A 22,907-nucleotide genomic window follows, 5' to 3' on the forward strand; every position below is an offset into this window, starting at 1 on the left:
GAGGGAAATGGGATTGGAGCTCCTGCTAAACCACATGTGAAATGCCCCTGCAGATATTACAGTGACGCATTCAAATGTGTCTCCGCCACACAATCCGATGGGGGATTTGAGTCATGAAACTTAGATGGCCCACATAGTACAGCATGCTCCCCACCTTTCGTTAAAAATAGGGCAGTATTACAGATATAAGAAACGCAGTCCAATTTCTTTGCTTGTAAATGAGGTGGCCAACATCGAAATGCTGATGTGCATGAAATTGTCCTATGAATTATAAGGAGGTACTATATACCTCTGTGCTACGTCATTATTGCCTCCAGTGGCGCCATAACTTGAGATCGACAAAGACCAGTTACCCATCTTGCTTTAAGTGTGTGTGTGTGTGTGTGTGTGTGTGTGTGTGTGTGTGTGTGTGTGTTAATATCAGTCAAATATTATATTACCATCACTGACATTTCTGACCAGCAGTGCCCCTGGAAAAATAGAGATGCCCTATAAAACTGAAAACCAATTAAATTCAATCCGTTCCGTCGATGGATTCCAATGTTTAGTGTCTGCTTTGGACAAGTGTTGACATTGCTAGGGCTCAGAATGAATGCTACTGTAAGATGCAGGAAGGGATCTGTGTGATGGTTCATTTGCTGCACGGATTTTTAGAGAAGTGGCTTACTGTTAGATTGAGGGATAAAATTTGTTGTTTCTTCCCAAAATAATACACATCCCTAATGGGATGAAATTCATAAGGTTTATTAGGCAGGGTTTCAAGAAATGCATGAAGTATATTAGGCAGGGTTTCAAATATGCAGATGATTTTGAACTTCAAGTCCTAAAGTGATGAAAGGGGAAGCCAAATTAATACTGTATTGTTTTTTGTCAAAACTTCCTTCGCTGTCATGAAAGAAGGCAGTATGTCAACTTTTCTATCCACTTATGAACAAGCAGAAACTAATTTCCAGTGACTCATCACACACGATGGTGGATCATGACTAATCAGTCAATTTATAATGTGTATTCAAATCCATTCCTCTGCAGAGCTGTGCTTGTTGTTAACGCTGCCCACTGACGGCTCCTCCTAGGGTAGCTTTTCACCAACTCAAGTGCCATATTTCTGTCCTGATGAACACACATACATACACACTCAGCCACAGAGCTTGGCGCGGCATGTTGGCGCCGTGCCCTCTGAGAAGAGAGCGGTTTGATCCGAGCTGGGCCGCGAGCGTGCAGATGGTGTCTGATTCGGCCTGGGTTGCACAACGTGTTAGCTAGATTCATTAGCCTCTTAACTTCCCTGTCAACATAAGCTCTTACATAGAATGGGAAATTCTGCTCAGCTTTGCATGCTGACTGATTTGTTTGTGCAGTTTATCAACGTGCAGTCCCACTTTATTCTCACTTAGTCAATGGACACGATGAGGTGAATACAAGGGATTTGATAATGAGTTGCTAAGTGTGGAGATATTGTATCGATTGGCATCTAATTGCTGTGTTTTTGCAGATCAATCTGTGTTTCAGGGTTAAGCCTGTAATCCCGAGTAAAAGCAAGATTGGGTTAATAAGAGCCTAAATGGCCTCAGACACAACAGACAGTGGCCTCTTGGCCCCTCTAATCTCTCCACCGGATCACCGAACATGAGACTGTGAGCAGTCAGGCATCTGAGCTAATCCTTTTTTAACCTTTATGTGTCCAAGGAAGATCAACTGACCATGCTTGTTCTCTTTTCAGCTACTCTAAAGGCATGGTTGGTAACTGTACTTCCAATATACACTTTTTACATATTGTACCCCGACAGCAATAAATAACTTTAACTAAGCCAAAAAGATCCGTCCTCTGTAGCTGCTGTAATTCAGTAAAAACGCCCACCAATCACTGCCTCGCGGTCTGCTTGGAAAGAACCAATGAAATGCTTTCTTGCCCCGCTGAGCGTACTTTACCCCTCCTGTTTACGAGCCTGAGCTCACTGTGCCTCGTTGCCACTTGGCTAACAGTAGTCGTGTTAGTTTGAAACATTCGGTATGATAATATTCTGTGTTTGCTTACCAGTGAACGAGACATGAAGTTAAATTGCGGCGCTTTCTCCGACTGCTCTGAGGCAGCGGTGCTTGTGCACGTCTGTCTGTGGGCGGTGCCCCGAGGGCAGGGGGAGCATTCAAACGGAGCCCCGAGGAGATGCTACTTTCAAATCTTGATAGATTTTCACCATTTACCATCCCTGCTTTTAACCAACTTCGAGGGAATTATGCAGGATCATCAAAGTGACAGAGATCTGGATATTAAATGTAAACCAGACTTCTAGTGTTTTGTTTGTGTCTAATTAGTATTTTGTGTCATGCACATGCAAGTGCCTGGCCCACATCGTCTTATTAAACACCAGTTATGCATTTGCAGTATTGAAACAACACATAACTTATAACTTAACATTTTAGACAATACACGTGTCTCTTCTCTCCTTGACTCCTTTATACTACACAACTCTCAAGTCTTTCATAATCATCCAACCAGAAGAAGTAATCAGAGATGATGCCTGACATTGTATTAAGAAGTGTAGCTGTTAAATCATTGAATGTTGTATGTTAGGGACTCTGCCTTACAGCAGCTCACAGATGGAGCGTTAGCCATTAGCACCAGTTAGCAAGGGCATCGGTCTCCCTCCTAGCGGTCAGTGGGCCTTCGATCAATAGACCTGGATTATAATCTTCAGCATCTCAGTTCATTTCTCACAGCAGAGAAAGGCTCCAGCAGCTGCTCTCTCTTTGTCAGAGGATATAGGGCCTAGTTCCCCCCCATCTGATAAGATTACAGAAACTAACCGCCACAGCTGCTGCGTTCAGGGGTGACACGTATTCACGACATGCGCTATATTCTTACTATGCGTATCACTGCATCGGTAAATGTTTATTTAACAGCCTGGCGAGCTAGTCAGTACCACGGTCACATGCAAGATGGGAATCCCATGACTACCCATGCTTAATTAAATGTTTAATTAAGACGGTGGATTTTGATTAAAAAGTTGATTATTATGAAATAAGGGTTATTGGCAAATGAAATAGATAGGACATCTCCAAATACAATCTGTGTATTATTAAGGGCAAGGTGTGATTTTATATAAATCAGCAACTGTTAATTTGCATTAGGGCAGATGATGTCCTTTAATTTAATAGACTTTGATAAGATTGAAGAAACCCTGACGTGTCTTGGCTGGGTTTGTTAATAGTCCTGCTGTTTCAGTTTCTCCAGCATGCTCACCATTTCTAACAAAAACAAGCTCGCCAAGATCACACAGGTCACCTCCAAAATTGTCAGCTCCCCTACACCCAACATCTCAGACCTGAACGAAGGAGCCATCACGCGCCTTGCCCTCACTATTGCCAATGACACCAATCACCCTCTATATCCACACTTTGCACTGCTGCCATCTGGCCGCGCATACAGGACTCTGAGGTGTAGGAAGACTCGCTTTGGCAGAAGTTTTGTCGCTTCTGCCATAGCACTGCTGAGCAAACCATCTCGCTGACCTTGTATAGATATGGTGGAGTTGTTGTGAATGTGCTTGTTTCTATGAGTCTATATACCTGTCTTTATGTTATCTGTCGATGTATTTGTCCGTGCATATTGCCATGTGCATGAAACAGACTGAAAACAAATTTCAACAAATATCTATCTATCTATCTATCTATCTATCTATCTATCTATCTATGTTCTATCTATGTTCCTTCACACAGTGCTGATTGAGGCTTCAATCTGAGACTTTGAAGTGTGAACCAACAATGCTGCTCTTCTATCCTCGGGGTCACCCCGCTTGTAACCACTCGCCTCGAGGGCCCTCGTCACCAAACAGACACAAGATCCACTTGAATCTCTCTACTGTGTAGGCATCATAAACTCACCCTGCTGTACATGCTCAGATGGACTTTGTGGGCCAGCTGGTTGACAGTGTGGTCGACTCCAGCTTTTTCTTTTTTACTGCCCAAAACTGTGCAGACTCCCTCAGCTTTGCATTAGGTCCAAGGGCACGTTAATCCACGAAAAGTCACCAATCGTCTAAATGAGTCGAAAGTTCTTAAAGTTATGGCCATGTGCAGTTGGTGGTAGGTCTGAAGGATGCTTATATGCGCCTGGGAAGAACACCCTGTGTGAATGAGGCCATTCATTTATAATCCACAGGATTAAGACTCTGTCCATCAGCTGCCTCTATCACTTACTGTACATTGCCCCACAAAGGCAGCCTTTGATTGGGATCCGTAGAAGCAGCGTCAATGTCACAGGGGATTTTGAAGTGACGGCACAGATCTGATAAATCCTATTAGTTTGGTGTTGGGTCCAATTTGGACCACTTCCTATTGTATGCCAAGTGAAGCAAGAATTTCCTGGTTGTCTTTAATTGCTTCGATCTTGCTCTCAAAGCTTTGTTTCTTTTAAATCTGTGTTTTTACCAATGCTTCTTTAGAACATATTGTGGTTTGGGGTTCTGAGATCTGAGACGTCTGGCGAAAATGCACACTAAAAAAGCACCCTCCTTTCCAGGTTTAAAGGGTACTTCCTGATCACAGCCCTAGCTGTTGAATTCTGCGGCCAGATGATCACACATTTTAAACAACCATTCAGATTTAGCCAAATTTAGAAGAGAAAACAAAGACCAAAATTAGTCACATTATTCCCCAAACTGTCCTTCCAAGCATACATCACATCACACAGCCAAGTTTCAAAAATAAGACCTAAATTGTGAAAATCTTCCTTTGATTGCCTCAATCTTATTCCCAAAGCTTCTTTATTTTTTTTGTAACCCCTCTGTTTCATCATGCTTCATTAGAACATAGTGTAGCAGTGTGGTTCTGAAGTCAAAGTCTGTCCACAATGCACATATTACATCTTCCCAAAGCTAATTCCCGGGCTTAAGACCAAGACAGACAGCTTTTCAGGGGGCACGCCCGACCATGAAAGGCAGGGGTTCATCTCAGTGTAAACAGCTTTGCTGGCAGCCCAGTCAGCAAGCCACAGTCCTGTTACTGAGTCCCAGACACTCTCCACTCAACAAAGCCGCACAGTGACCTTTCAGCCTCATACAGCAGTGCCAGATATTGAGTGAGCCTGTCCAGAGGATGAAGCTCATCTCGGACTAAATCTCAGCCCGCTGTTCTTCCCCGTCTCTGGGGTTATATGGCAGTACAGTTGTATTACAGAGTTGCTCTTTCTTTGATTGATTTACAGTGTTTTGTCAGACTGGAAGATTGGAGATCTTTGATCTTTTATGTGAGTTTCTCTTCAGTTTCTTGGGCAGAATTCTCTGTATATAGGATGGGTCTATAGGTTGCCTCAATGATGATATACTTTTGATTGCAGGGTTGAGCGACTATCTCAGGAGAGGGATCTTTCATCCGACAGACATTGGACTTAAATTCAGACCAAATCACTGTGCTTCTTTATCAGGGTTTCTGTGGGGTCTTAAAAAGTCTAGAATTTCAAAATCCAAATTGTAGGCCTTACAAAGTCTTATATTTGCTGTTTAAATGTTTTTATTTTTTATTCTGTGGTGTTGTAGTTCTTTCTTGCGATAGTCCAAATATAATTCGCTGCATATGTACAGATTATTATTACTCTTGTAATCAATTTGAACACATTTATTGATGGTGCTGCTGTGTGTTAGGTTATAGCATTGTATACCCCACTATTTTGTGATGGATGAAATGAATTAAGGCAGTTATTGTGGTAATGTTATGCGTAGATGGAGTCATACTTTGACATCATAAAGATAAACTGATATTCTAGTCTTTAAACTGTGCAGTTCATTTCATAACCAAGCTAATATGGATGGGATTTGTCTGACTTTTTTTTTTTTTTTTTTTTGGAATCTGTGTTTTGTGTCTGCATTTTAATCGTATTCTTCAACTAATTCAATTCCGAATTTTTACGCTGACCTTAAAGTTTTCCTACTGTAGGCAGAAAAAGCTTTGCAAAATCAAACTAAAGGGGGCTTTGGGTCTGGAAAGAGTTGCAGTTTGCAGATTTGACCTTTTGAGTTTTAAAGATAAGAAAGTCTCCAGGAATTTCCTGGCGGAGTTGGAAAGTTGAAAATTCGAGCTCGGAGTCAACATCCCCCCGCTGGTCCTTTACTCACCCACCCTGACACCTCTATTCATAATCACTGTTCAAGGGAAAATTTGTTAATTGCTTTCCTCTGTAGGAGACTGTTTATATTTAACACTAACCTGTCTTCTCCTTTATACGTATGTCCTATATTTCTCTCCATTTATGAGCTCAGGGACTAGCTGAAAACTCTTGAACATCCCTTAAAAGAAAAAAAAACATATACTAAGCTGGATTGTTGTCAACCATGAAACCAAGAAACCGCTTGGCACCGTCCAAGACGATTGTGATTGGTTTAAAGAAATGGCAATAATCCAGAGCACATTTTTCTCCCATGACCACCAACATTTATACATTTACACACAACATATACATACACACTCCATTCTCACACACAGCATTGTCTCTGCCTCTTGTTGTATGCTGTATGGTTTGTCTTTACTGTTTGTCACTGTCTATACATACGGTTATGTCTGTCTATACATACAGTTATGTATAGTCTATACATACGGTTATGTATTGTCTATGAACTGTATGTGTCATTTACCTTGTTTCAGGGTCTTAAAAGTCTTTAAAATGTCTTAGATACAATATTCAAAAATAAGTCTTACATTTGTTTAGAAAGTCTTACATTTGCTTCACAAAGGTCTAACATTTGTATTGTCCTTTCATAAGATTATATGACTCCATTATTTCGTCACAAAGCATTATGTTCAAGTACTTGGTAAACAATTATTTTCATAGCCTAAAACCCTTTCTGATATTATACTTTTGCCAGTATGTTCATGTAGTTGGTATTAAATTTCATTCTAAATGGTATTAAAGCGGTCTTAAAAAGTTATAAATTTAACCTGGGGGAATCTTGTTGTTTGTCACTGTTGTTACACTGCCTTCACTAATACAAAAAAATAAAAATAAAAACCGATAGTTGTGAGTGACCAGCTGGAGTGGGTTTGTTGGGTGTACCGTGAGAGAGTTCCACTGAAGGCAGCATTGTTTGATGTAAGCACCGCAGGGCTGCAACAGACAATAGCAGTGCCGTTGTAGAATGATATGTGGCCTGCAGGGGTTGGGGGGTGGGCACCGCTCACCGTTCACCACTAGTCTTTGTTCATTGTGATGAATAATACATCAGAGGCACATTAGTTTGATTCATATTGGTATTGGCTCTGCTGTAAGCCCGCTCTCGGCTCTGCCCTTACTTATCCCGTTTTTATCTGCCTTGAACAGATCTGGGTTGCCTTTACAGTGTCAACGCCGGTGCATTTGATCAATTCATGGACAAAGCATGTTGGACTTTAAAGAAGTTCATCCTTCAGGCCATTTCCGCCCTGCGCTTATGGAACCAGGTCACTTATTCACAATGGAGCGCTCATGCTCATCAATCTTCCCCCCTCTTTTTCTCTGCCCTCTCTCCTCAGTAACCGGCTAGCCCCTAGCAACCACGACCGGATACAGAGGCTGCGGCAGGAGTTCCAGCAGGCCCAGACCGTCCCAGACGACCCCGACGACCGCAGGAGGACCTACAGCTTTGAGCAGCCCTGGGTGAGTGTCTGAAATGACGGGAGCCTGTAACTCCGATCCCGCTGCCGGCTGGAGAAGATGGCTAAACTGTAAGACCGTTTATGTTACGGAACGACTTCTACCAGACCAAGACTCTGCACATGTAACTTCCAATGCTAGCCTGAGGAGAATCCTAACAGTGTTGGCACCAAACAGTATCTGTGGCTAACCGGAGTATGGTGCTAACCGTCACTAACCCCACTACTGTCAGCCATGAACAAGACTGATGATATCAGCCCACTAGGATTACCATTAACCTCCATTGGGCCTTCCTTGGCAAATTGTTCCAGTGCTAACACCCCCTCACACTTAAATGTTCACACTGCATGCAGGAGTTTGCACACCTCCTGACGCAACCATCACTAACCCCCCACCTGTCACAAACCTACTCTACTCATCCATCATCCCTGTTTCTGTCTGTCAGTCATCCACGCCACCTGCCACATCATGGACTTGGGTTTGTCTTCACATTGTTTCTGTTTACGGGGGGGGTGGGGGGGGTCTCATGTGTAAACCCCTTTGTCTTAACTGTGCCTTTTTACAGTTTCAAGGTAGGGTTGTGTACATTTTAACCAGCATTTCATTAACTCAAAGCTTCACTGGCTAAGAGGAGGGAGAATTAGTGCATTCTGAAGCAACAAGGGGTAATAATAAGCAAGCAAAACCTGAATGCCTTCACAGTTTTATGAGGTGATGAAATCGCTTGTCACATTTTTAGTATTTATTTTAGTCCTCCAAGTGTACTTGGTTTTTACATCGTTTTGAATAACAAATTATGATCCCATGAACAGTCACCTGTAGCAAATTTTAAACCTTGAAGATAAGATTTTACCATATTTTTTTAATTGGTAGCATCTCTGCGTAGCGTGTAACTATGTAGGAGTAGTTTTCACCCCATTTCATCATGTGGTTTGGGACACACGTTTCTGTTGAGTTCACACACATTCTATCACAATGTATTCTAATACAAACACATTATGTCACAACACACGTTGTTATAATGGATATATGCTTTGGTGTTACTTTGCACAAATGTGACACTAGGCACTAGGTGTGTTGTAAATGAGAAATAATATGAATGGTCCTTGTTGGTTGTTTCTCTACACAAGGTCATTTTGCACACACAGTTGTGTTTTTGTATATTTCTGTATGAACTCTTTTAACTGCTGGTGTGCTACTATAGCTTTGGTGTGCAATAGGAGAATTTCGTCCTATGATTCATAATTGAAATGGTAAAGTGAAAGCTCACGAATCACATTATCTATGCCCTGGCCTTTCTTTTCCCAGCTGATATATCCAATAAAAATGTATAGTTGTGTTTTTGCATTCGGCAGTGATGCGTTTTAATGGGCTCCACACACTGGCGCACATTCCAGCTGGCATTGTACGGCCAAAGCAGGACAGTGTGGGAAAGACGAGTGCGGGTCAAATCTCCCTTTGTCTCTAAACAACCGAGCCTGCTCTCAATTAAAGCGCATAAAAATACTGGAGCATTATGTTTGTGTACATCAACTGCGGGGCATTCACTATTGTCGCAAGTCTCCTTTTCCCATGAACACTCAGTATTAGGGCTGCACAATATGAGGAAAATATCTAATTGCGATTATTTTGACTGATATAGCGATTGCGATGTCATTCACGATATTGGAGGGAATGATCATCTTTGTATCATTATTCTAATTTTCATTGAAAAATATAAAAATTGAAATGATGTTTGATTTTTTTCTTCAGTCTGTAGGATAGGATTTGTAGGCTGGGACGTCTCTGCAGCACCACGATACTTAAACCTATAGTGTATAGTTTATGTCTCCCCCATGAGGCATTCTAAGTTATGACAACAAAACTGTCGGCGCGTCCACATGATACAAGCCTTCCATGACTGCACACCTGCAATTTGGGTATTGCACCAGTCCATATTGCGATTTCAGTAACATTGCGATTAATTGTGCAGCCCTACTCAGTATTAGGTGATCCACACTCTAAAAGTTAGGATTTCCACTGGCTTCCGTAGAGAGCTTCTGAACATTTTAGGCTTCTTTACCAAATTCATATGTTCACATGATTTTGTGGAAACCCGTTTTCTTACGCAGCCTCTTATTGCATGCAGTGGTGTTCTACAAACCGTAAAATCACTATTATTATTATTTGCTAGCTAGAAGTAAGAACCACACTGGGGTTTTGGATTGCACTTTTCACACTGGTTAGAAGTGCACAGGACCTTGTTGGAAGAAATATCCACCTACCAGCCAAGGACAAAAATCACCATTTGTCCGGTACATTAAAATCTTCCAGAACACATGGAGCAGCCCCAATCTGCAAGACAGAAACCCTGGTCTAAGCAAAGGCAGCCGTTAAAGAACTTAATCAAAGCCTCTCCAAAATTGTAAAAATGAAATTTAAATCAAAAGCTGTCTACCCACAGAATAAGGAAACAAGTCTGTAAATCTGACCAAGCATTCAATTCTAGCATTTGGTACTTGACCGTTTTTGACACTCGATGCTACGGTACCAAAGAGTATTGAGTTTCCATGCATGCGTATGTATTTATTCCTAAATATGTAATGCTATAGATTAATATTTTGTATTTCAAACCACGTTTTCTGCTGCTTTAATTGGAGGATCTAGCAGAAGCCCTCTGTGGTTCCACCATGGTTTCAGTGTGAGGAACCCTGGAATGGTTTTTGTAAAGCCCTTTTACTTGTCACAGTGTTGCTCACATTCAGGCTTGCTATGGTAATTGCATGTTATTAGACTCATGCCCTGACCATACTGGTGGGCCATATGGAAAACAGGAGAATGTGTCTTTGAAATTCAATTACCTCCCCCATGCATATATTACATTGTGTTGCTTCATCTCAGTGATGTGCTGCAAACCTCAAGGAGCCGGTGTCCTTTTTCATAATTCACCTACAACTGCCCCACTTCCAGTCTAAGCCAGGACAGCTCTGCTTATGAAATACTGTTTCTATTCATATGCTGCTTGATATATGGCACAATAAATGGTCTTATTATACGAGCAAATGTCCAGTAGATCAATAGATCCTAAGTAATTTCACAGAGGATAACATTCATGGAGGTGCTAAAAGATTTAGTCAAATAATTGTTTAGTTCGATCAACAATGAAGTAATGGACAAGTCTTTTTTTTTTTTTTTTTTTTGCCAAAAACATCCTGGTTCCAGATTCTCAGAAGGTTCCTGGTTCCAGAATAGTTGCTGCTTTTCCCTGTTTTAAATGGAATCTCAGTACTTCTACTTAAACAATTATGAGTTGCAACCCTAACCCATTCAGAGTTCACTCATACAGTGGCAGAGGAATGCAGGACGCTGTTAGTGTCATGTCATACCAATTGGGCAGCTATCTCTGAACAGCCATATGGAAGCACTAATGATGCTGTCGTGCACCTTCCAGCCAGGCTCGGACACTCAATCTCAGGCCCACCTCTTTATTTCACAGCTCCAGTGAAGTATTGTTGAATCTGTCCTACAATCTCCACCCTCTGTGCTTGATTGGCCCAATTATCCATTTTCAACATGAGCGGTTTTCTGAGCAACATGACTTTCATCCATATAATATCTATTTTTTGCTACGGGAGCCCTCTTCTGCTTATTTTCACCATAGTTTTTGGAGCAGGAAAGGATTGTGGGTAGCACGGTCTAATTCCATCAGGATGACTGATGCCCGCTCTCCCGGCAGCACCACACCAGCTTTATTGCACTCATTTATACCAATATGGGAGTAGAGGAGTTCATTCACTTGATGCTGGGGGTTTAGAGAGAGCATAATATTGCCTCTTGTATTTTACTGTAACATTTTAATGCTGCTATTGTCTGGATTTCTTTAGGGTATTTCTCCCCTCCCCCTCCTCCACAGTCACAGTATTCTGGTAGATGAACCAAAATTCCTAGGAATATTCAACACTCTTAAACCGCTAAAGGGATTTTTTTTCTCATGTGAAAAATATTGGGTAGTGTAATTTACCCACGGGCAATTTTCAATTCAGACATGGAATACGGTATGTGTGGGAGCTCCCCCCCCCTTCCTTTCTGCCAGCCTGCCCTTATTGTCAGCCGAGCAGCGAGGTGGTGCCAATCAATCCCAGAGATGATTGCCTCGGCGTCATTTGGTTTAAAGGGGAGTGTCTCTTTAGCACTCTTAATCGTTTTATGGCCTTCCCCCAAACTGATGTCCACAGTGCTCCCACAGGCTCTCAATATGTTGCACAGCCATAAAAGTAATTATATCCACACACAATTATTGCACCCACACCGCTAATGAACATCGGAGGAGCGGAAGGAGTTGTGGTACAAGTGTGGGCTGGACCTTGAGGTCCTGCTCTGCTATTGAGAGAGATATTTGTGTGTGTGTGTGTGTGTGTGTGTGTGTGTGTGTGTGTGTGTGTGTGTGTGTGTGTGTGTGTGTGTGTGTGTGTGTGTGTGTGTGTGTGTGTGTGTGTGTGTTTCTGTGTGTTTCTGTGTGTGTGTGAGAAGAAGATGCATTAGTATATTTTTAATGAGATGGGAGTTTGGGTGTATGCAGTTGTATACATTTGTTAAATAATTGTACTGAATTATAAATGATATATTTCTTTGTGTATATTTGCTATCATAAAATCCTTACAAACTCAGATATCACACGTTTCTAAATGCACACGTGCACAGAGCAGAGTTTTTCTACGGCCGTGTGCGGGGAGGACTGTCCCAATGTCAACAGGCCGAGTGTTGTCTCCTTCATTAACTCCCACTAACATCCACCTCGTCTCATCACTACCCCTGCTATGAGTCTCCAGCATGGCCCCTCCCTCACTCCCCCCCTCCCCACTCTGTGTGTCTGTGTCTCACCTTCATTTTGACCTGGGAAGAGACGAGCTCAGGGTGTGTCTGCCTCACTAACTGCTGGTAAGTATCTGTGGTTTGGACTTGGGGGGGTGGGGGTGGAGGGAGGGGGACGGGAGGGCAGTGGGAGATTTAGTGAGGTATCCCATGTCAGAGTCTGCTGCTAGTTTTACTGGGCTACTGCGTGGACACTCTGACTCCAGCTGTGGTGATTTTCATGCTTTCAATTTGAACTGAGGGATCGTGTGTTCTTTTGTTTATCTTTAAATCAGATCTGTCTTCTTTATCAATTTATTCAGAGTATGTTTTGAGCATTTTTGCGGTGTTTTTTGTCTGTCCTGTGTTCCAGTCCTCACTAAACTGTATGGTAATTTAAGATTTAAATTTTTTCAAGCGGAGATAATTCCTTTTTTTTTTTTCATACAATATATTATTTACTGAATGAATTCATCCTTATTCTGATATCGGAGCAGGATTAAACCTGTCACAAAAGAGACATTTAAATGTATTATTACTTTGGGCTCAAAATATTTAGTCTGTAAACATCAGTTTTTTTGTTTTTAGATAGAAGAATGTACATATTTGTAGATTTTTCAAACACAAGATCCTTTATTTCAAGCACAAATACAGGATGAAAATCACCATAACTGGAGTGGATATACTTTTTTTGCCATAAATAGTTTTATTTACTTAAATCTTTATATATCATGTGTTTTATCACTTCTAAATGTAAGGTTTGTTTGATGGAGCATGACTCTTGGTATGTTTCTGTGAATGTAAGTTATGGTTTGATTGTAATTATTACTGTAATTATGAAGTGCAGCATATAGTACATAGTGAATGTTTGAAATGTGGAAGATCAATTACATAAAATAGACAAATCTGCTAAATTCCCATAAAAGCCACAGATTTCCCCAGTTTGGAGTGTCAGCTCTTCCAACATCTCCCATTCCTACATCTATCCTGCATTAGCAACGAAGGCAGTTTAACATGATGAATGTTTAACTGGACACAGAAAAGTCCTCAGTTTTTCTTGAACTCTGGGAGTGTTAAACCTCCAGTGGTCCCAGAGCCCTATCAGCTCTAGCAGAGAACCAGCAGCCTGTACCATAGCTTCAGACACAGCCCCACAATAAGGCACGGTTGCAGTTTGAAGGGGTCCGTTTTAGAGATGGTCCCATACCATTTTTTCACAGCTGTGTACTATGAACCACGTATGGGTGTCATATGATTTCTATCGTTGTTGTCGGTCTGGCTCAGGTTAAAGTTTTTGTGAAACATGTACAAACACAAACAATGTACACCGTAGAACTTTCTTTTATTATCCAGTTTGACAGTCAGTCATAATTGAAAAATAACATAAATAAACTACTTTAAAGTAGATTTTCTTCTGGGCTAAATTACGTGGTATTGGAAAATCTCTAGTCAGTTTACCTAATGACCAAGAAACTATATTTTCCATTTCTTTTTAGCGATATTTTTAGCTAAGTATTTAATAGTGACATAGTGACTTTTCAGAATCACTGTCCACATTACTGTGGATAATCCACAGACATGACTGTTTGTGTTTCTGGGGCTATTTCTCACGTAGAAAGTAGTTCCAGCTAAAAGGGTTCACAGTGCGGTCTTTGGATTATCCTTCCAACCCTTTAAGAAAGGACTTTCTTTTGTTACATTGAGACAGTATAATGAAGGCCAAAATCAGTTGAAAAGTACACTAATAATTATTAACCACTTAAATATGAATTTATCCCTAAATTGACCCAAGAACAATCCATTCCCTTGTTACTTGTGACACATTGGCAATAAACAAAAGTCCTGCACTGGGATCAATAAAATAATATTGAGTCCTGTAAACACTCTACATTATATTTGTCCACCCAGTGCACATTTCAACTGAGTGTGTGAAATACTAGTTGGATGGATGGATGGATGGATGGATGGATGGAAGATGATGATGATCACAACGGGGAGATCAGAGTTAACCGAGCTGCCATCTTGCTGTTTTCAGTCAAACGCCAGCAGCAACGGTCAGGGCGGGTACAGCCAGCCGGGTCGCCACTCGGTGTCGGTCGAGGTTCAGATGCAGCGGCAGAGACAGGAGGAGAGAGACTCGTTCGCCCAGGCACAGCGACAGTACAGCTCTCTGCCACGGTAAGACTGACGGACACAGTGTGTGTGTGTGTGTGTGTGTGTGTGTGTGTGTGTATAACAGGCTTGATATAATGCTGTTTGTTTCTTTCTGTCTAACAATCAATATGTGCTAAGAGATGATGTCTATGTGTTATGTATGTGTATGTGAATCTTCTCGTGTTCCTGCTGTCTGTCTAATATGAGACGTGTCCAGGAGGTTGTGACTGTGTTTCTATTTTAGATCTGGAATTGAATGTAATGAACCATAATGTATCTCCTGAAGAGTGTGTGTGTGTGTGTGTGTGTGTGTGTGTGTGTGTGTGTGTGTGTGTGTGTGTGTGTGTGTGTGTGTGTGTGTGTGATTATGTCAGATTCACTGTAATAGCTTTGTTACAGTAATGATAGCAGATTGAGTAAGAAAACGAGGTCACAGCGGGTCAGTTTCAGACCACAAACTTACACACACACACACTCTCAGCCTCAGAATGGACAGATCATGTTACCCTCTCACACAGATCTGACATGATTGCTTTCCTCTCCCTTAATGTAATTCCCTTTGATCTGCATGATATGACTGCCTGTTGTTCCAGGAAGTAAGTAAGTAAGTGTGTGTGTGTGTGTGTGTGTGTGTGTGTGTGTGTGTGTGTGTGTAGTGAGGGGTAGCGGGTACATAAAGGGACCTAGTGGAAAAAGTTATGGTATTGCTTAGATTTGGCCTTAAAGCAATACTTGACCCTTAAATTGCCCATCAACCCTACCCATGTTACCTCAAATTCCTGCAGAAAACGTTACTTTTGTGAATTGAATTGAAGTAATAGGGGGTTTAACAACATCATGCACTGTTATCCAAGTCCCATTCACTCCGTCGTACTGTATGTATTTTCCCAAACACATGCGTTTTTGCCAATAACCTTACCGTGTTAAAACACTACTACTAACGCTTGCACAGGCGTGCTGCAAGTCCGGACGCAGCAGTGCGCCTTCACACAACAGTTGTTTAGTCTCTAGTCAGTTCAAACTGGAATAGGGAATGTTAATCAAAGTTATTGCAGGGTCAATCCAAGCACACCATCAACATGCACTCACCATACATATACAACATTAAATACATTATCTTCTATTACTTCACTATCATACTCTGATCCACTGTTATTGACATAAATCCCTTCCTTGATAAATATTGCAGGCAGCTTTGCTGAAAGATTAATGAGCTACCGTCTCGCTCCAGCAGTCAGAGGCAACATCCTGTGTCCATGTCCTTTCACTTTTTGTCACTAATTCCATTAAGAAACTGTTCTTTTTGGATAAACCCTGCTATGGTATCGTGAGCAAACTAACTATTATTTGACTTAGAGCATGCCATTGTGCAAAATCAGAGGCTGAGACCGAGTAAATATGGCGTTTAGGAGTTCACAACCTTGATGGGATTCATTTGGCCCTGTGCTGTTAATGGGAGGGCGAGAGCATGAGTGGATTGTGAATGGAGACATGATTAATGGCTGTAGCAGTCCTTAAAAACAGCTTTCATTTTAGGTAAAGGTCAGTTCCCTTCTGGGCGAGACCCTTTCCTAAACATTAGCTGTGAGTGAAAATAAACCGCTGCCAATTTGAAACAATGACAGCAGATGAAGGGCCCTCATATTCATCACCTCCGACGGGTGCCATTGATCTCAGAGCCAAAGTAATGCCATTATGGGCGACCAAAGGCCAGCTACAACAGCTGCAGTGGCATTTGGTCTCACATTGCATGCATGTGTGCCACAACCACGTGTCTATTTGCCCTGCACTACAACCTCTCACAAAGTCTCCATTTTTCTCTCAATCTCACTGTGTCACCTTTCCCCCTTTCTGTTCTATCATCCGTCATGCTTCACAGTATTCATGCACAGAATGCAGAACACCAAATACGTCTTTCTGTATTTGCCACACATGTACATGCTCCCCCATGTCATGGCATCAGACAGAGGGAGTGATCTGGTTTGCATTTCTCAGTAGGGAGACAGACCAGCTTTGGCCTCCTTGTCAACATATGAAATGAAATCAGATGCCGGGGACTCCTGTCTCTGAAAATTGGAATCACTCAACCGTGTGCAAGAATAAACCTGGGCTATATTCTCCTATCTCACCGATCGAGAAGCGCATCCATTCCCAATATCATTCAATCTCTGTGGAATAAAAACAAAGGTCTTTTCTATTCTCATTAAGGACTTTTTTTTCCCCCTTTATACTCAAATCCAAACACAGGAATAATACGATTTCTTCACAGCTGGCTGATAAACCTGCTAATTATGCATGGCTCTGAGTCAAAAGCCCATTGATGTTTTTGTCTTCTTCTCTCTCTCTCTCTCTCTCTCTCTCTCTGCTCTTGTTTTGCCTTGCCGTCGAGATAAATGGGTGGAGCTGTAGGGATTGGGACACTCATGCATATCGTATGGGCTCTCCCAAATACACATGCAAAAGGCAGGGCTGCCACAAAGAGGCTAGCCATGCAGAAATGAGAGGTGATGTCACACATCTGGATTCCCCCCAGCCGTGCTGGTAAAGGCCAGGGCAGCCCCTCATGACAACCCCTCAGCCCCAGCATGACAACTAACTGCGCTGTAAGACACATGTCAGGCGTCAAATATCCAATCTAATATTAAATCCATTGTGGACAAGATGGTCGCCTCATTTTTTTCCCCGTTTACCTGAGGAAGGTCTGCTGTTTCTGTCTGTCAGATCAAATTGTTGTTTCTGTCGGTCTTAAAATGGGCCTAATGGGCTGGAAGGAGACTTTGACATGGTTACATATCACTGGTACTTGCCCAGAGGCGGTTTGTGAGGCTGTAATGGTGCCTCATTTTCATTGAATGTGATGTCTTGGTTACCATGGAACTGACAAGATAATCATTTTGCAGGAAAAATACAAACACTAGTCTGTCTCCCAATAGGAAATGGGTTTCTTTTGAACAAACATTTTTGTTGCTGGGGATATGTACCCAGTGTTACAAAAACTTTGTTACTGTACTTAAGTAGACTTTTCATGTATCTGTACTTTACTTTGTTATTTATATTTCTGGAAACTTTTACTGATACTCCACTACATTTCCTAAATAAAATGTATACTTTTACTCTGATACATTTCTCATAAGAATCTTCGTTAACTACAAAATACAATCTAAAGAAATTTGTTAAAAAAAGCAGGTTTGGTGAATGGGCGGGGGGGCGATGAAGATAACGTTAAACACCTGTGGCGGTATTTCCAAGAAGTGTTTTCATGTATTGGAGTGAAGGATTCTTCATCAGCTGATTTCAGCTCTCAAAATATGCAGTTTGGTTCTTTAAATTGGGAGTCACAATAAAGTTCATAATCAGTTATTTTACTTGTAATAATTAAGTACATTTAATATCATGAAGTTACTTTTGATACTTAAGTACAGTACATTTTAGATACTTTAAAGGTCCAGTGTGTAACGTGTGTAGTAGTTAATTCTCTAAATCTGTGTTGCCCGTTCACCAACTTGTCCTTTTTCATGAATATTTACCTCCACCATCAATTCCAAGTATTCCTTTTGGCTTGAAATTTAACATTTGCGTTTGCATGAACTGGGGTAGACGCTCCATATTCATGCTCCATCTTGAAATACGTTAGCCAGTAAGGGACATACAGGACATACTGCGCCACCTTTCACGTTTTCTCTGTCACATGATAAACTCACAGCTGCTGCTAATGGGTATCGTAGCTTCCCAGGTGGGTCTTGGCGTGGCCATAGTGGGATTTATAATATCGCACCCCGGCAAGTTTGAAGAAGGAAACATGGAGGGCCACATGTATTCAAAATCCAAATTTCAGGAACAGGAGTCTTCTTCTTCGCCCAGAAAAGGAAAAAGGAGATTGAAAAGAGCAAGAGATCGGCTTTTTGGGGCGTGAAGGCTAGCGTAGCTGGAATACCTACTTTGAACTGTGTGGTGCGAGAGAGTTGATTGGGATATATGATCTCAACGCTAGATGGGAGAAATTCCCACACACTGGACCTTTCAGGCTTTTACTAAAGTTATTCTAAAATTGCGGGTGGCAGTAGCTCAGTCAGTAGGCAGTTGGGTTGGGAACTGGAGGGTTGCTGGTTCAAGTCCCCATACGGACCAAAGTATGGTGGTGGACTGACTTGAGTTCTCTGTCATGGAGAAATAAAGTGTTTGTGTTTGAGAAAGCATTTGTTGGCACATTAGTGTGATTGTTTTAACCCGCATTATCTGATTTATGCCTTTTATATCCGAAAACCCAGTTCCCCAATGTAATCATTCAGATAAAAAAGCCACACAATGGTAACATGTGGGCTTTTTCTTCAGTATTAAAGTGTTTTTAGGGTTAAACAAATCAATGATGTGTAATTTAGGTTCATGTTAAAGGAATCCTATGAAACCAAAAGTCAAACCACATTTGACGTTTTGCTTTCCTGTTTCCTCTCTCCACACCAGGCAACCCAGAAAGAACCCCAGCTCCATCTCCCAGGACGTGTGGGAGAAAGCATCCCCGCCCGGCGAAGGCTTCCAGACAGCAAAGGACAACCCCAGGTACTCCAGCTACCAGGGCTCCAGGAACGGCTACCCAGGCAGCGGTGGGGGGGTCAACGCCAGAGTCCTTCTGGAGGCCCAGGAGCTCCTGAGGCAGGAGCAGAGGCGGCGAGAGCAGGAAGCCAAAGGGAAGCTAATGCAGGAGAGCATCGGTCACAGCAGCTACGAGGGGTACCCTAGAGCGCACCTGAAGGACCCAGCCTCCCCCAAGGGTCCGTACCGCCATGATGTGCCGCCTTCGCCCTCGCAGTTAGCAAGGCTTAATAGAATTGGGTCAGAGAAAGGAAGACTTTTTTATTCTTGAGGAATATTGTTGGACTGATGGATAAAGAGCTGAACAGAGAACTTGTGCTTCGAAAGGGGGATTACCTTGAAGAAACAAAAAGGTGGACGCTACAAATCTTGACAAAGGGACAACCTAGAGGACTTATAGCTTAGCGATGATCCTAGAGGTAACCAGATGTGAAGTGTACTCAGTATGTGGGTCTTTTTTTTCAACTCCTCGCTGTGCCGATGACCTATACCAGTCAGTCAGTCACCCTCCTACAGATATGAGACGCTCAGTGCCTTCTCTGCACTCACCAACACCATGCTTGTTCACAGTCGTCCAGGACTCTGATTCATCGAGATCTGGCACCGGCATGTGCTGACAATCAAATGGGCAGACAGGCAAGTCAGTGGGCCTTCTTTAGAACCCATGGGGAGGCGTAAGTTTTTGTGTGGGTTTGTGTGTGGGCATGTGACAAGGTTGCATTGATTTCACAATCAAGTACATGTGTCGTGGCGTCACAAAGTGTCCACCAGTGGATGACAAATCACCCTTTCTTCACTTGACTAAAGTTAACATTCAACCCTATACCGGCACTGCTGGCGTTTCTCTGCATTCAGTTTTCTCTACTTTCAGTGTTTTCTCCTCAGCGATCATGCTCTTTCACTAGAGTACTCCTCGGGGAGAAGGAAAAAACAAGGCAAAGTGTATGAAAGAAGCAGGGCACACTGTGTGTGTTATTAATAAAAAAGCCCCCCCTCATAAATGATTCATATCGTGTGTTATCTCCACGGAGGTGACCCAGGCAGAGAGGGTAGACAGCTCTGATCCTCTGCCTGGCTCCCCTGCACCGCTCTGGGCTTGACTCGCTGGCCCGCCTGCCTGTCTATCTGGAGCTCTGGCTCCTCTCCTTCTCGACACCTCTCTGTTCATTACCTTTCTTTCTTCTACCTCAACACCCCCTACCTTTATCCTCCTCTCCGCTCCTCGCTCATCTCCGACCTTCCTCTCATCTCATCTCCCCGCCCCTCCCTCCCTACTCTTCCCCCTGCTACCCGCCACCACCCTCGTCCCCATCTCCCGAGTCAGGCTCTGCACTGAATTTTTCATCACAAGCCACCTGCTGCCTGCCAGAGCCAAAGAACGCTGCCACCAGAGGAACCGACAGAGGGCCCGACTTCTGACATAAAGAGAGGAATGAAAGCAACGACAAAAAAGAGGCAGAATAAAGATGGGTGGATAGACAATAAGCCTGCCAGTGTGAGATTAGCTGGTGCTTTTCTCCTGTTTAACAAAAGGCAAAATTGTCCTCAGGAGTTAATTGCTTTTTGTATTTTTTACCTTTTTAAGCATTTGGCAGACACTCTTCTCCAAAATTTACAGAAATGTTCCTTAGAACTGCTTATTTCCACACAAAAAAATAGATTGTATTATGTATTGTCTGTGAATTATCCAGAGTAGAGCCTGGTCAGGGGTGTAGCACAAAGTTCTAGACCCCATAGGCATTCTCTGTGGGCTCCTCCCCATATCCACAGCTATATTTATTCATTTGTGGGGCCCTCCTCACATGAGGACCGTGTATCTAGCTTGCTAACTGCCAGTTAGTGGACTTTTTACATCAGTAACAGCACCGTAGGTTCACACCGTTTATTCAAAAGACGTATTTGGACCATCGACTCCTGTCTTATAGCTGTGCGTCTTTAGGGATGTAGTTGATAATACAACAAACGGAGACTTGTATAAAAGCAGACGGTGCGACTAGTTAGCTAAAATAGCTTCCTCCATTTTGGAGAATTTGCTTGGCAAAAGGTGAACTTTTTTCAAATGCTGTGAGATCACGCATGCAATTTAATTTACCTCCACTGTATTAGAGTGGAGACAGAAATCTCCAAACCTGGACAAATTAAACGCAGACTATCTATGTTCTTTCTGTAAACCGACCCTTCAAGCAAGTTAAGGTTTAAACATAAATGATGCTTACTCAGTGGCTTGTGGTAGTCATAGGTCGGAAAGAATACCTTGGGCATTGATGACACATGCATAAAAATCACAGCCCACCACTATAATTGCCGCAGTAGGTGGCAACGGCTTCTCTCAGTCTGAACCTTGCCCTCTTTGACATCACTAATGTTTATGACACGACTGTCTCCGCCTACTAGTGAACAAATGAGACCGAGCTGAGGTCGAACTTCAAACAAAAGGGAAATACAAAATAATAAAATGTGGCCATCATCGAGCTGGGGAAAAAAAACATGCGCTGCGTAATTGACCTTCACTCCTACACACCTAATATGTAGAGGGAAGCTGCATGACATACATTATCTCCTGTTGGTTAATGAAGGCTCTCGCTGGGAAAGCTACAGGCTTAGTAGGGGTAATAAATGATGAACGCAAAAGTAAGAAGATGAAGAAAAGACTTTTAATGGCATTATTCCAGAGTATAACCCTGTATTTTAACCTGAGGAATGTTCACAATACTACATTGTTTTAAGCTAAAATGTCCCGTCTGCATTATGTATGTACTTTTGTGTATGACACAAACGCACTTACGTATGGCCCCTTGCCAGTGTGTTTTGAAATCCACGCTATGGGCCTGATGAAAACTGTTAGCAAATAAGATACCAACTGTGCAGGTGAGGGTAAAATATATCTCCACTCTGAATGGTTTTCAGTAAAAAGTGTTTGGTTGTAGCGGCCGGGCACTTCCTGCTGTGAACGCTACGCGAAATGCAGAGTAGCACGATAAGAAGGATGTATTTGACCTGTGTTCTTAACGTTGTAGACTTTGGGTCTGATATCGATAAGTGCCTGTTATTATATCACAATGTTTTACACAAAGAGGGACACGATGTGATTTGTTTCAATGACACTACGGTGTGTTTTTAAAATCTTTTAATGTCATGTTAAGATGTCATTTTTTGGGTACTCCTTCCTGAAGCTTTTTTTTTTTTTTTTTTTTATTTACAAGAGCCAACACTTGACGAGTGGTTATTAGTGTTTTTATATCCCGTTTGACATTGCCTTCAACCATGCTGTACTATTATGTGTTTTAAAGTATAAAAAGCAATGGAAGCTGATGTGCAATTGTTTTTTTGTTTGTTTTTGTTTTCCAGAAAACTTTTACATGATATATTGAGAAATGTATACAGACACTTTTCCTGTACATATCAAATTTAGAATAAAATGAATGGCTGTTCCATCCTATTTGCAACCTCTGCCTGTTTCTTTCCTCAACGCCCGGCATCAAATAAGTCTTGTATTAGGCAGAAGGGACTCTTTCTGCTGTCAAATGTCAAATTTGTCAAGTCTGCTTGCTGATGTCTTTCTTCTTCGACCGACAGAGAAGTTGACGGATACAAAAGAGATAACATACGGGGGGGAACGTCTTTAATTCCTTTGGGTGAATCATGCAGCAGCTGTTGTACAAACGTAACCAAAAACCAACATTTAGCTTTCGCTGCAACAACTGTGTCTCCC

The 22,907-nt window shown here is 42.1% G+C and overlaps 1 protein-coding gene across 8 annotated transcripts in view; it reads left to right on the top strand.

Moving 5' to 3' along the window:
• Positions 1-22,634, top strand: part of pard3ab (par-3 family cell polarity regulator alpha, b) — a 334,540-nt gene extending 311,906 nt beyond the window's left edge. For all 8 annotated transcript variants that reach the window (XM_028593795.1, XM_028593803.1, XM_028593796.1 and 5 more), the window contains 3 exons: positions 7,501-7,624; positions 14,487-14,629; positions 19,067-22,634. In XM_028593795.1, coding sequence (XP_028449596.1) covers positions 7,501-7,624; positions 14,487-14,629; positions 19,067-19,466 — 667 coding nt within the window. In that variant the 3' untranslated portion in view covers positions 19,467-22,634. The remainder of the gene's footprint in view (positions 1-7,500; positions 7,625-14,486; positions 14,630-19,066) is intronic.
• Positions 22,635-22,907: the final 273 nt, after the last annotated feature.

Source organism: Perca flavescens, chromosome 12, assembly GCF_004354835.1.
Source record: "Perca flavescens isolate YP-PL-M2 chromosome 12, PFLA_1.0, whole genome shotgun sequence".
Classification (NCBI taxonomy): domain Eukaryota; kingdom Metazoa; phylum Chordata; class Actinopteri; order Perciformes; family Percidae; genus Perca; species Perca flavescens.